The 14,819-nt window shown below is 43.3% G+C and overlaps 1 protein-coding gene across 1 annotated transcript; it reads left to right on the top strand.

Moving 5' to 3' along the window:
• The first annotated feature begins 1,897 nt into the window (after window positions 1-1,897).
• Window positions 1,898-12,289, top strand: RSAD2 (radical S-adenosyl methionine domain containing 2). The gene is made up of 6 exons (XM_077812565.1): window positions 1,898-2,941; window positions 4,097-4,258; window positions 4,660-4,889; window positions 7,067-7,216; window positions 8,153-8,185; window positions 8,838-12,289. Exons 1-6 carry the CDS (start codon window positions 2,611-2,613, stop codon window positions 9,000-9,002), a joined length of 1,071 nt encoding a protein of 356 aa, XP_077668691.1. The 5' UTR covers window positions 1,898-2,610; the 3' UTR covers window positions 9,003-12,289.
• The last annotated feature ends 2,530 nt before the right edge of the window (window positions 12,290-14,819 follow it).

Genomic DNA, 14,819 nt, shown 5'->3' with positions numbered 1-14,819 from the left:
ATAATAAAATTGTCAGACACATAGAAGAACATAAATTGTTGCGCAAAGGTCAACATGGTTTCTGTAAAGGGAGACCATGTCTTAACTAATCTATTAGAGTTCTTTGAGGGGGTCAACAAACATGTGGACAAGGGGAATCCAGTGGACATAGTGTACTTAGATTTCCAGAAAGCCTTTGACAAGGTCTCTCACCAAAAGCTCTTACGTAAATTAAGTTGTCATGTGATAAGAGGGAAGATCCTTTCATGGATTGAGAACTGGTTAAAAGACAGGGAACAGAGGGTAGGAATAAATGGTACATTTTCAGAATGGAGAGGGCTAACTAGTGGTGTTCCCCAAGGGTCAGTCCTAGGACCAATCCTATTCAACCTATTCATAAATGATCTGGGGGAAAGGGGTAAACAGCGAGGTGGCAAAGTTTGCAGATGATACTAAACTGTTTTTCTCATAGGGATGTTATCTGGAACTGGTGGTAAGCCCACGTAGTCAGGAATGGAATGAGACATGGTCCATGAAATCCCTATCTTACACTGGTGTTTTTCTCTTTTGGAGCACTTAGGGAGTAAACTGCATTCACATATGTGGGTGCGCTGTTCATCAGGAGATGCCTCCCAAGCCACCTTTGCTGAGGCTGTAAGGCAGATCACTGGGTACACAATGCATGCATTATTCAAGTACCTTTTCTGGAACATATATTTACTTTCTAATTTTTTTTGTACACTCACCCACCTGCTTGAACATAGCCAGACTTGATCTGAGACACTTTGTGTGCAAGGGACTGATTCTTCCCCTGCAGGATATAAGTAACTTGTACTGAAGTCAATAAGGAGAGAATCAGGCCCCTGGTGTCATTAACATTGTCAAAAGTCCAGGTAGTTTTATACTCTTTTTTTTGAGCCTACACTAGAACGTTGTATGCAGAAAAAAGACTATTACAGTCGTTGCTTGCAAAAAACATTTTAGAGAAGTACATTATACACAAAAGTACACTTGTGTTTTTCCTGCATTGCTCATGCATTGGTGCATGTTTGAGCTGGAAGAATGTTTTGGTAACCAACATGCACATAGGTACACCAAATACCTTGTTTTGTTTACCAGATCCAATATCCAATACTGTTACTGCTGCTGTATATAACATTTGAAGTAGGATTTGCTGAGGTCAGGTATGCAAACTTGGATGTGGATTTTGCTATGCTAGAGCTGTGAAGTATAGCCCTAGTAGGTAATTCTGGGTATGTGGTCCAAACCCATATTCAGAAAATGTATTGATGGTAAAAATGAAGAAAGCATTTGTAATTTTCATTTCACAAGCAGGGTGTAGAGAAGATTTTAGAAAATGAGAACATTTTGGCTAACTCTGACAGTCTTCTTATGGGACATTTGCATTTTTAAACTCCCTCCCTCCCCCACATCAGTGAGCCTTTGTTTCAAATAAACATTAAGTGCTAGTAGGTAATACAGCCCTGGAATTATTCGTTGTCTGAACAAAATTAATCCACCATACTCCTAACCTTCTTATGTATCCCTCTGAAAATTGTTTGCAGTGTTGTTGTAGCTATCTTAGTCCCAGGACATTAGCCAGACAAGGTGGGTAAGGTAAGTTATTGGACCAACTTCTGTGTGAAAATGTTAGCTGAGAGAAAATATTGATGGCCTGGGAGCCATAAAGTGGTGTGGGAAATTAAACACTGGCCCCAAGCAGGGTGACTAGATAGCAAGTGTGAAAAAAGGGACACTTTTTTTTTCCGGGGTGTGGGGGGAGAGAATATTTGCATATATAAAACAAAGCCCCTAATATCTGGACATCCGGTCACCCTAACCCCAAGCCTCAGCTCGAGATTGGCACACAGGTTGGGAGGTAGGGTGACTAGAAATTTTGTGCCACTTCTCCAAGCTTGAGGCAACTCTGCCTTGGACTGGTCCTCTGAGGCTGTATTAATTTGTGCCAGCTGTGAGCACCCCTAGAGAGGGCCTTTATAACAGAAAATCCTCAGGCGGGGGGAGAGCAGGAGAGAGAGGAGCCCAGGCTAGAATGATTCTCCTTATGGGCCAGCAGCACAGCGCCCAGCTGCTTTAGAGGCCGAGGGCATCCCGCCCCTTATGGTCAGCTGTGAAGACGCACACGCCTCAATCCCACCTGCTGGCTGGACTGCGGTTTGCAAACACCCCATGTGTCGCCTAGGGGATGCCCAGGGGGAGGGAGCACGTCCGATGCAATCAGGGGTGTAGGGTAGCTCTGCGGGAACCGCTCCGTTGGTGTAGATGGGAAGCAGGGCACTAACCAGCTGAAACCAGAAGTCGGGCATATTTCCCAAGCGCCTGTTTGGGAGCCAGGCACGGGCCTGAGCAGGGCCCCAAAGTGGGGAGGGGGATGCACAGCAGCGGGAACCAGGCAGGGAGTGGGGGTGGCCCATTGTAAACGGGCTCGCCGCGGGCTCCACACACCTCGCCTGCTGCCGCAACCGGGAGCCAAGTTTCGCTTCTCCATAAAGGAAACCGAAACTGCCCCTTCCTTTCCCCCAGCCAGCAGCGCCTGTCACATGCTCCCAGCTATTAAATGGAGCCCGCGCCCCTGCCCTGCGCCCCAGAGCGCTGCAGCCTCGCCGCGCCATGCACCTCGCCGAGATGCGCACCTTGCCCCAGGCGCTGGCGATGCTGCTCCGGGTCCTCCATGCGCAGCTGAGCGCCCTGTGGCTCTGCCTGGCGCCCTTCTCCTGCTGGCTCCGGGGGGCGCTGCTGCCCGGGAGGAGCCCCCCGCTGCTGGAGGAGGGCGCTGGGGAGCCGGATGGCGCCGAGGTGCCCACGGTTCCGACCAGCGTCAACTATCACTTCACCCGCCAGTGCAACTACCGTTGCGGCTTCTGCTTCCACACGGCCAAGACCTCCTTCGTGCTGCCCCTCGAGGAAGCCAGGAGGGGGCTGACCATGCTCAAGGAGGCGGGTGAGTCTGCCCCACTGCTGGCCCTGGGATCTCCGGGGTGAACTCCGCTGCTGGGACCGGGGCTGTAGACTCAGGGCATCCGCCCCCCGCCTGGCTGGGTCATCCAATTAGTGCAGCAAATACTCTGACATGGTCCAAATTCTGATTGATTGTTATTATTAATTATTATTATTATTATTTATTTTAAATTTATTGTCCAAATGCTGAATTTCATGGGGAGGGGAATTGACAAAATTCCCCCTTTTTGATCAAGAATTTCCCCAATTCTCCCTCCCTCGGCACCTTTCTCCACTATCCCTGAATTAAAGCTGTGATCCAGACCTAAAGAAGCCCAGCAGAGTAGGTTCAGGCTCCAGTTCTCTCCTTATTCAGTCATGTGCTGAAAAAGTACTGGAAGTACAGTATATGGGACACATTTGGAGTAGTGCTGCTGTTTGGCATCTTCATAAAATGTAGCCAAAAGTTCTCCCTGGTAAAAAAACAATAAATCTCCTTTGCCATTTCAGACGAATATGTTTAGTTTTGGTTCAACTAGGAGGGAGCTCAGACAGCGCCTGAAAGTTAAAATCTAGTCGCTGCCTTAAATGTGAAAAGATACAAAAAACTACAGTAGAGGCTGATATCATCTAAACGTGGGGACACAAATCTGACTGGTAAAGGTCTGGCTTACAAGCAAAGAGGATTGATTATTATATTAGCCCACATTTTCAAAGCTTAAGTGCCTGAAGATAGCCTGCTAAATTAATAAATAAAGTATCTAAAAGTGGATTTAGGAGTATCTTTTCAGATACCCAGGTTTGAAAATATTTGCCTTATAATTTTAATGATTTTTAAATATCTTCTGTACAATAATGTGCATGGTACTTTACACAGTGAATAGAGACAAGGGGTGAAAACTTGGCTCCATTGAAGTCAATGGGAATTTCATACATTTATGAAAATCGTAGCAAAACTTTAGCAGAAAAAGGGGTTTCCCCTCTTCGTACATTTTTGGAACAGTTTATTGAACTCAAGGGGAGTCTATGGACTGTGGCTCACCATTAGTATATCTGTGCAAATCATCTGTATTCTTCTGTGCATATGTTGTGAGAAAAAGTTCCCAAAACTTAAATTTATCCAATCTAAATAGTATTTCTCTTTTTTGTCAAATACTAGGTATGGAAAAAATAAACTTTTCAGGAGGAGAGCCATTTCTGCAAGAGAGAGGAGAATTTGTGGGCAAATTGGTCCAGTTTTGCAAGCAGGAACTAAAACTGTCAAGTGTCAGCATTGTGAGCAATGGCAGCATGATTAGAGAACGATGGTTCAAGCGTTACGGTAAGAAAGAACGATGTGTATGTTTAAAAAGATGCACGGGTTTCAGGAGTCTTCTCAATTCAACTTTATAGTAAGGTGTCTGTCTGTAGATATTTTTGTTAATAATACATTTACAGTAAATGCAAACAAAACCAAATACTCTTATGTGTACTTTTAAATCAGAGGTATTTAGACTGACTTTAAAAACATTAGCTCAAGGCGTCCCCATGTCTGTGTAGAAAAGGGGTGTATCACCTTTGAGATGCTCTCCAGTCCTCCCGTGACCACGTGGAATCCTTTTTGGTAGGGTTCCTCATGATGGGTTTTGAGGGTGTACTTGGAGGTGGAAGATGGCAGAGCTGGGCAGTTAATGACTCTTTACTACAGACATTGAATATTATTTAATGTTTTGTCTGTTTCAGGTGACTACCTAGACATTCTTGCAGTTTCCTGTGATAGTTTTGATGAGGAAGTCAATGTTTTAATTGGCCGTGGACAAGGAAACAAGAACCACATTGAGAATCTCCAAAGACTGAGAAAGTGGTGCCGAGATTATGCTGTGGCTTTTAAATTAAATTCAGTAATTAATAGATTTAATGTTCACGAAGATATGAATGAACAGATTAAGGCACTAAATCCTGTCCGATGGAAGGTAAGCAAGAAATACAGGGCTACATGTTCTCTTCTCAGGGAAAGGGGAGAAGCAGGAAGGTAGGATTGCCAGGCGTCTGGTTTTCGACCGGAACGCCTGGTTGAAAAGGGACCCTGGCAGCTCCAGGTGCTGACTGCGCCTATAAAAGTCTGGTCAGTGGCGCAGCAGGGCTAAGGCAAGCTCCCTGCCTGTCCTGGCTCCGCATGGCTCCTAAAAGTGGCCGCATGTCTGGCTCCTAGGCACAGGGATGTCCATGGGGGCTCCATGCGCTGCCCCAGCCTGGAGCGTCGGCGTCAGTTCCACAACTCTCATTGCCCGGAAACTGTGGACAATGGGACCTGTGGGGGCAGTGCCTGCGGGCATGGGCAGGGAGCAGAGCTCCCGGCCCCTCCACCTAGGAGCCAGACATGCTGGCTGCTTACGGGAACCGCCTGAGATAAGCGCCAGCCGGCCACAGCCTGCACCCTGAACCTCCTCCCACACCCAGCTCCAGGTTGAAACCCCCTCCCATACCCCAAACCCTCTCCCACACCCCAACCCTCTGCCCTAGCCCTGAGCCCCCTCCTGTACCCCAATCCCCTCATCCCAGGCCCCACCCCCGAGCCCACACCCCCAGCCGGAGCCTTGAACCCCTCCCATACCCGAATCCCTTGCCCCAGCCCGGAGTCCCCTCCCATACTACAAACCTCTTGGCCCCAGCCCGGAGCCCCCTCCTGCACCCCAACCCCCTCATCCCTGGCCCCACTCCAGAGCCCACACCCCCTCACCCAAAACCCCTCCCCCAGCCCTGAGCCTCCTCTGATACTATGAACCCCTTGGCCCCAGCTGGAGCCCTCACCCCCTCCCATTTCCTAATCCCTTGCCCAAGCCTGGAGTCCCTTCCCACACCCTGAACCCCACATTTCTGGCCTCACCCCAGAACCTGCACCCCCAGCTGGAGCCCTCACCCCTCCTGCACCCCAAACCTCTGCCCCAGCCCAGTGAAAATGAGTGAGAGTGGGGAAGAGCAAGCGATGCGGCGGGGGGAGGGGGGGTAGAGTGAGCAAGGTCGGGACCTCAGAGAAGAGTGGGACAAGGGTTTTGTGCAATTAGAAAGTTGGCAACCCTCCAGGAAGGGGGCATGGTAGAGCAGAGCTCTGCTATGACTGATCTTCCAGTTGGGTGAGATAGAGCTGTGGCTCTAATTTATGATGGCACTTAGTATCAGGGATCCATAACCAATTCCCAGACAGGCCACCTCCCTCACTGCATTTGAGTGACACTCAGATACAGTCGAGAATTTGCCCTTTCGTGTTATTTACAAGGAAATATTTTTTCACCATACAGAAGTCTGGTAATTTTGGGACATATAGGGAACATTGTGTTTTTTCATAGGGAAAAAAATTGAAAATGTCATATTACTTTGAAAAAAGGAAAAAGTCTGAATACACAATATTAATTATTATTAAGTATATTTTTCATTAGAAAAGTGTTAAATAGCTGTCCTAAGTAGTTTAAAATCTTGTAAGACTTGCATGCTTTTAAATGTTCAAAGATGCATGGAAGAGTCTTTCTCAATAGTTAGAGCCTGATCCTCCACTCTGTTACACTAGTTTGCAGCATTTTAATTCCATTGAAATAAATGTAATTGAACCAGCATAACACTGGTGTAACAGAGTGGGAGATCAAGCAGTTTGATCTCTAGGAAAAAAACTATGACAGAAATTTTGGCCCCACTGAAGTCAATGGCAAAACTCCCATTTACTTTAGTGGGGCCAGGATTTCACCCTATTAGCGTCTATCATTTATGCTGGTTTTACACTCCATGGTATGCTGGTGTGACTCCTTGACTTCACTGAAGATTCAGCCAGTTGAAACCACTGTGAAAAGAGAGACCCAGGCCCTCTCAGTCATGGTGGGGTTTATGTTTTGTTTTTTCCCATGGTAATTATGACAGATATACAACCTTCATCATGTAAAAGCAGCAAAGTGTCCTGTAGCACCTTATAGACTAACAGTCGTATTGGCGCATAAGCTTTCGTGGGTGAATACCCACTTCACCCACGAAAGCTTATGCTCCAATACGTCTGTTAGTCTATAAAGTGCCACAGGACTCTTAGTCTGGATCTTTAAAAGTGGCAAACACGGCTCCCCCTCTGATACCTGACAACCTTCATCATATACTTTCTGTCTTTCAGGTATTCCAATGCCTGCTCATTGAAGGAGAGAATACAGGTGAAGGTGCACTGAGAGAAGCAGAGAAATTTATTATCAGCGATGAAGATTTTGAACGATTCCTAGATGGCCATAGAGAGCTCTCATGTTTAGTTCCAGAATCTAATCAGAAGGTAAAATTAAGCTATTCTTTGATAATTCTTTATTATCAGAAACTAGAAAATAGCATGGTTGCTAATGCTTTGCTTACTAATACTTACTTAGAGTTAGACAATATAATTCCTTTAGGAGTTGGTTTTTTTATATTTGGAGAATTTAAAAAAAAATCTATTCCATATGGAGTGAAAAGCACATAAAACTGGGATACTTACAGTTGTGGAGCACAATTCTGCCCCCATTGAAATCGGTGGGAATTTTGCAATTGATTTCTATGGTAGCTGGACCAGGCAATGTTGGTGGTACTAAGGTAGATGGGGGCATTCAAAATACCAGTAGAGTAACAGTAATAGGTTAGGTTTTCTAAGCAAAAACCTACGTAGTGAATTTAAATCAAAACAAAACAAAAAAGACAGAATCTGGAGGAATTTAGTGCCAGACCACAACATTTAAGGATGGTCACATTTTAATAGATAAGTTTTTTTTTAAATTCGGAGCCCAGTTTTCAAATGTGGGTGCCTTAATGGGCCACATCCTTCCTTTTGAATTTCATAAAATCATTTAAACATGTAAAATGGATATTCACTGTACATATCTAAGTGCTGATGTGAACATTTAAGTAAGTGATTGGATATATTTTAAAAGCACCTGTATCCATTTGCGCACCCATGTTTCAATCTGATCCTTAAACCAAACAAAAAATGGTTGTCTAGCAAGAATTTGTTCTTTCATAAAAAGCCACCTTCATGGTTCTCTATCTGCTACTCACTAAGAGCATGATCCAAAGTTCATCAAAGTGAATGGAAAGACTCCAGCTGATTCCAAAGGACTTTGGATCAAGCCCTAAGGGAATGGATACTTATTATGCCTATACCTTATTTCTCCCTAACTTTCAGTAAAAACATAGATTTTAGTTTGTTTAGTAATTTATAGTTTTTTCTATGCTTTTACAGATGAGAGACTCATACCTCATTCTGGATGAATATGTAAGTTTTTATTTGCTACTTAATGAGTTAATATTTGTCTATCAGTTAATATGGGCTATGCTATTATTCATGGTTTAGCAGGCTAACCTACAATTATTTCAGTTTAATGTTTACCCCATACAGCACTTTCCACACGTTTCTGAAAGAGTGGCCTGCTACATGTGGATGCAAGGAAATTGCATTCATCATCAGAAACATTTAGACAAGTCAAACACAGGACCTGATCCTGCAAATGGACCTGAGTGAGCAGCTTCACAAGTGCATAGGGGTCCACCTGCATGCAACCAATTGCAGGATCAGGATCATAGTTTACGCATCTGTTATATTTGATCTTCACTGTGAAGTCCAATTTGCAGAACTAATTTGTATGGGAATGTGTATTCTTTACCTATATGTAAACTAAGCAGGATATTTTCTAACTCTCTTTGTACCATCTTTTAGGAGAAAAAAAAGACCTGGTCCTGCAAAGATTTACTCACGTGCTTAACTTTACACTTGCGAGTAGTTTCATTGGCTTCAGTGGAATTACTCACATGCGCAGAGCTAACCATGTGCATGAGACTTCACAGGATTGGGGCTTAAGTTATTTAATTTTGTAGAAATACTCCACTTTTAGCCACTTTCTAATTTTCTTAATCTATGAATTTTCTAGATGCGTTTTCTGAACTGTAGAAATGGACGGAAAGAGCCTTCCAAATCTATCCTGGATGTAGGCGTAGAACATGCTATAAAATTCAGTGGATTTGATGAGAAGATGTTTCTGAGTCGAGGAGGAAAATATGTGTGGAGTAAAGCAGATATGAAGCTAGAATGGTGACTCAAAAGTACTTTTTTTATTGCACATGCGCTTTGTAGTACTATAATAATAATAATAATAATAATAATTGTTTTTGACATAAGTATTGTATGTTTGTTTGTTATTTTTATGCTTTATATATATATATATATATATATATATATATATATATATATATGCCAAAGACCATTTTTAATTAAAAGTAGAGTAATGTTAATTGCAGAGAAAATAGTGTATGTAACTTTAAATTTTAGCTTGCATAAATCTAATTCTTTTGAAATTTAGATTGTTTTTATCTACTCTTTACTCAGAGATTACTAAATAATGATTGAATTTAGATATGAGATGATCTCCCAAATCTAGTACTTACCTAATCTCTTAAAATTCTTAGACTACACCTTCCACTATGGTAAAATATATTGTAAAAATATAGGTAGTTCTAGGCATAAAGAGTATTGCATTAAATAAGAAAAAGACATATAGGAAATAGTTTTAAAATAATAAATCAATGACCAAGAAAAACAAAAACAACAAATGGAACATCATAATATGCTTCTTTAATTACCAGTTAGGTAGATTTCTTACCATGAAGCTTGTTCTGTCTAGTTCTTAAGAAATAACAAGTTACAATTCCAGGCTACGTCACTGGGGGCAAATCAGTAGCGCTTTGAAGACAATGCTGACTTTTTCTTGAGTAAGAACTGTTGAATTGGGCTAGTTACCATAATACATGACTGAGGCATAGGCTAAATTAAGTTAAATGGAAACCAGCGCCAAGTGAAACCTCCAATTTTCACTTTGCAAACATTTATTTGTGAAAGCGCATATTTCCTCCAGTATTTGTAAATGTCATGCAGAGTGCAGTTTTTGTGTGTTTACCAGAGAACACTACTTTTGTCAGGGGAGAATATGAAATTTTTCCCAAAACCATAATCATGTTTTTACCCTTGATGGAAACTATTATTTCACTAGAAACTGACAGTGTTTCCCATGGGAAATAGCCTTTTGTTTTAACAAAAAGTATTCAAGGTGAAAACCAAATATTTTGCTTTTTACATGAATCCACTAAAATCTTACTTTTTAAATGATTTCCCCCTCACCCCATCCAGCTCTTCTGGGGGAGCTCTATTAGAGAGAGTGGACAGAATTCTGTAATGGCTGCCTTGTGTTAAAGACATGCTAGCATTATTAGCTGTATATTTTGATAAGCCAGGAAGTCAGAAACCACAAAGTTCACATACCATATGTCTTCATTTAGAAGCCAGCTTGGCTTAGTAATCACCCTTATTTAGTAGCTGCACCAATAACATACAAACTGTAAGTGAAACCAATTAAATTTAATACCAGCCACCTTTAATTTAAAGGAGTAGCATCAACTTGAAATACAGTAAATTCAAAAACACGAGTGAGAAGTAATTTCAGTTATTACACTTGTGCCTGAGCCCCGCTGCAAACTGTTACGGTTTTACAGTTGTTTTTCTATTTTTTTTTAATTTTCTTCTTTATTTTTTGTGTGAAAAACTCTACAAATGGGGAACTCACTGAGGACCCTATCCTGCAGACACTTATGTGTGAGTAACTTTACTCATTCAGATAGTCCCGTTGAACTTAGGCCTGGCCTTGGAATCTATGAAAGGGAGAAGTAATTAAATGTAATAGAAGCCACAGCTTCTAGATAGAGTTTTATGCTATTACGCCCTGCTGAAAAAATGGGAAAATACTTTTAAATAGTAATTCCTTAGGTCTGTATTTTATTGTCCTAACCATTATGACATAGAGCCCTTAAAGAACAAAAGAGTGCCGAGAGAATTCTGCAATCATTATGGTGTCTGTACATAGATTTTTATTTTTAATTTTTTTTTCTCAAGGCATTTTAACTGCTCCAGATAGAATTAAAAAGCTTGATCCCACAATCTTTAGGCAAAATTCCCCATGACCTCAGTTGGAGTTTTCCCTGTTTAAAGACTGTGGGACAACACCCAAAGTATATACTTGTGTCCTTGAATATGATTTTTTCTTATGGCTAAAATCTTGGATCCAACATATATCCTCTGCAGCCAGGTTGTGAGCTGAGGAGTTGGAATTTTCTGTGATTGCTGGTCCAGCCCCAGCTTGAGGAATGGCTAGTGTATCCTTCAGAGTAGCAGCTGTGTTAGTCTGTATCCACAAAAAGAAAAGGAGTACTTGTGGCACCTTAGAGACTAGCAAATTTATCTGAGCGTAAGCTTTCGTGAGCTACAGTATCCTTGTATCATTAAATCCATCAGCCTACTGCTAACCCAAAATGCCTGCTGCATAGCAGCATGCAGGGAGCCTCCTCAGCTATGAGCCACACACACAGAAGTATTCAATCCCTATGCAGGCTCTTTTAATCTTGCCACCCTTCCTGCTGCTCTGTCATTTGCACAAGAGAAATGCAACAGTTTTGCTACAGGAATAAAAGAGTTAGAGACAAGAAGCTAAAAGTGAATAGAAAAGCAACTACAAAAATTCATGCATTTAGAAACATTTAAAAGAATGATAAAGAACCAAAATTTTCAGAGAATGCTGTGAAGAGAGTTCTGATTTGTGTTCTTACTTTTCACATGGAATTCAGTCCTGTGGAATTTTCATTGTCTTTACTACAGTGTGCAATAAAAACCCCCAAACCTACTGTATGTGATATTGCTTCAAAGGAGATGAAAATTGTCTGCACCAATGAGAACTTGCTTTAATTTTTAACATACTTTGAAGGCCAAACCTTAGCAGTGAATAGACACTTTTAACAAAATGAAGGGTTTTTATCTATAGCTATAAGTTTCAGTATTAATCTAGAATGACGTGCTAGATACAGTATATGGATGTGGTTCCTATTAGAACAAGTTGTATATTTTAGGCCCTGATCCTACAAAGATTTATACACACACTTGACTTTAAATATGTGACTTTAGGTCTTAATCCTGCAAACACATATGTGCTTAACTTTATTAGCATGAGTAGTCTCATGGTAGTCAAGAACATGCATATGTGTTTGCAGGATCAGGCATTAGTTTGCACAGTAACTTGTTAGCACTTTTATTGCTTTTCGTATTAGGAAAAGTGACAGGTAATAAGAGCTCAATGCACTTGCACTCAGTGAGAATTTTTCCTGAGTAAGTAATGTAGGATATGCCCTATTTGATGTGCTTTGCTTTCATTATAAAGTGTAACTGTAATATTTTAGTATGTTGCACAAATATGATGATGAATTTATTTATTATTACTACTGAAATTTTTTAAAAATGTTTTGTAAAAAATTAATATATTCTGCATTGTAATAAAGTCTTTTAACTTTCTTAAATGTACCTATAGTTTATTTTTGTAACATGTAACACAGAATCATATAATTTATCATATTCACAAGGGGTGTTCAACTTTGGAATCTAAGGTCCTAGTCCAGCAACAAATTCTGTAAGAATGCCTTGCCCATGCAGAGCTGATTGCTAAATGTAGATTCTTTTCTTACTGCAGCGCATTTGTTATGTGGGACTGGGACACAAAAGATTTGGGTTCTGTTCCCAGTTTTGCCACCTTGGGCAAGTCACATCCTGTCTCTGTGTCTCAGTTTCCCCATCTATGAAATGGGGATAATGATACCAACCACCTTTGTAAGTTCTTTGAGATTTCCTGACCAAAAGTACAATGTAAGAGCTAGATATCAGTATTATATGGTGAGTTGATCACTCCATGTCATATGAGCACAATTAGGTTACATTGTATTATCAACCTGACAGGCTATGTGGGGAACACAACTGGCTACACGTATTTGAAAGGCATAAAAGGGGTAGATTGTCTTTTTGCCTATGCAGATAGAAGTGACAAAACCTGGTGGCTCCAAGGTGGGAGTAAATGAAAGTGATACCTATACAGCATCATCCACTTATCTTTGGAATATAGTGTAAGGTCCTGCATTGGCGCTCCAAAAGATTGAGGCTTCATAGTTCTTTGGGTAGGCTTGCATGGCTGGCCTTACCATTTTTTGCTCTATTTTGCAAAACTAACATTTTCCGTCCCAGTGGCAGGGATGTAGTCTAGTTGATTTAATAGAATATTTCCCATTTCTAATGTCTACGATTATCTGCTCCTGCCACTGTTCCTCTCTTGAAGTCTTTTTCTTCTGGCTTGTGCAGAGAGAGAGAAACTGGCTTTTGTTAAAGTCATCAAGGCTCCTCAATAAACGTTTCTTCCTGCTTCTCTAGCAGGCAAATCTAGTTCTTATCCTGCATCTGTTTTTCTAATTCTAATAGTCTTTGTTCCGCTGCTGAATGATTTGATGAACCAGCAAGAGAGAAAATGGTGCAGGAACCAAGCATTCAGATACAAGAGTGCTGGAATAATTTTTATAGTGGGGGTGCTGATAACGGAAACCATGTATTTGGTGTTTGTTATTACTACTCCAAGCCAGCAGCACCCCTAGTTCCAGCACCACTGTTCAGATACAGAGGGAATGGCAACTTCGGCCACTTTGAATCAGGGCAGTTTTAACAGTGGGAGACAGGGTATGCCTCACACAGCGCCAGCCTTGCTGGCAAAAGGGAAACACTTTCCAAACTACAAGGAGTCTGGTGGCACCTTAAAGACTAACAGATGTATTTGGGTATAAGCTTTCCTGGGTAAAAAACCCACTTCTTCAGGTGCATGGAGTGAAAATTACAGATGCAGACATAATATAATGACACATGAAGGGAAGGGAGTTACCTCACAAGTGGAGAACCAGTGTTGACAGGGCCAATTCGATCAGGGTGGATGTAGTCCACTCCCAATAATTGATGAGGAGGTACTTTCCAAACAGTCAGGGGACAGGGAGCGGTTGGATGGGGAAGGTTCAGGGACGGTTTAATAGGCGTGGGAGTCCCGGGGGACAGTCAGGGGACAGGGAGCAGTTGGATGGGGTGGAGGTTCGGGGACGGTTTAATAGGCGTGGGAGTCCCGGGGGACAGTCAGGGGACAGGGAGCGGTTGGATGGGGTGGAGGTTTGGGGACGGTTTAATAGGCGTGGGTGTCCCGAAGGGCAGTCAGGGGACAGGGAGCGGTTGGATGGGGTGGAGGTTCGGGGACGGTTTAATAGGCGTGGGAGTCCCGAAGGGCAGTCAGGGGACAGGGAGCGGTTGGATGAGGTGGAGGTTCGGGGACGGTTTAATAGGCGTGGGAGTCCCGGGGGGCAGTCAGGGGACACGGAGCGGTTGGATGGGGTGGAGGTTCGGGGACGGTTTAATAGGCGTGGGAGTCCCGGGGGACAGTCAGGGGACAGGGAGAGGTTGGATGAGGTGGAGGTTCGGGGACGGTTTAATAGGCGTGGGAGTCCCAGGAGACAGTCAGGGGACAGGGAGCGGTTGGATGGGGTGGAGGTTCGGGGATGGTTTAATAGGCGTGGGAGTCCCGGGGGACAGTCAGGGGACAGGGAGCGGTTGGATGGGGTGGAGGTTTGGGGATGGTTTAATAGGCGTGGGAGTCCCGGGGGACAGTCAGGGGACAGGGAGAGGTTGGATGGGGTGGAGGTTTGGGGACGGTTTAATAGGCGTGGGAGTCCTGGGGGGCAGTCAGGGGACAGGGAGCGGTTGGATGGGGCGGAGGTTCGGCGGGGTCGATCGGGGAGGGGGAACGGGGGGTTGGATAGGCATAGAGTCCCGGGGGGCCTGGCAGGGAGTGGGGGTGTGGATAGGGGTGGGGACAATCAGGGGACAGTGGGTTGGATAGGGGGTAACGTCCCGGGGGGGCAGTTAGGGGCAGGGGGGTCCCGGGGTCAGGAGGCAAGGAGCAGGGGGGTTGGATGGGTCCGGGGGTTCTGAGGGGGGCAGTCAGGGGGCGGGAAGTGGGAGG

The sequence above is a fragment of the Eretmochelys imbricata genome, chromosome 3, assembly GCF_965152235.1.
Source record: "Eretmochelys imbricata isolate rEreImb1 chromosome 3, rEreImb1.hap1, whole genome shotgun sequence".
In the NCBI taxonomy this organism is placed as follows: domain Eukaryota; kingdom Metazoa; phylum Chordata; order Testudines; family Cheloniidae; genus Eretmochelys; species Eretmochelys imbricata.
This window is presented reverse-complemented; position numbering and strand designations above follow the sequence as displayed.

Excerpts from the sequence above, each read along its gene's own strand:
- RSAD2 (XM_077812565.1), top strand. The coding sequence starts at position 2,611 with ATGCACCTCGCCGAGATGCGCACCTTGCCCCAGGCGCTGGCGATGCTG. Across the intron at positions 7,217-8,152 it reads TTCCAGAATCTAATCAGAAG|ATGAGAGACTCATACCTCAT; the intron begins GTAAAATTAAGC and ends ATGCTTTTACAG. Across the intron at positions 8,186-8,837 it reads ACCTCATTCTGGATGAATAT|ATGCGTTTTCTGAACTGTAG; the intron begins GTAAGTTTTTAT and ends TGAATTTTCTAG.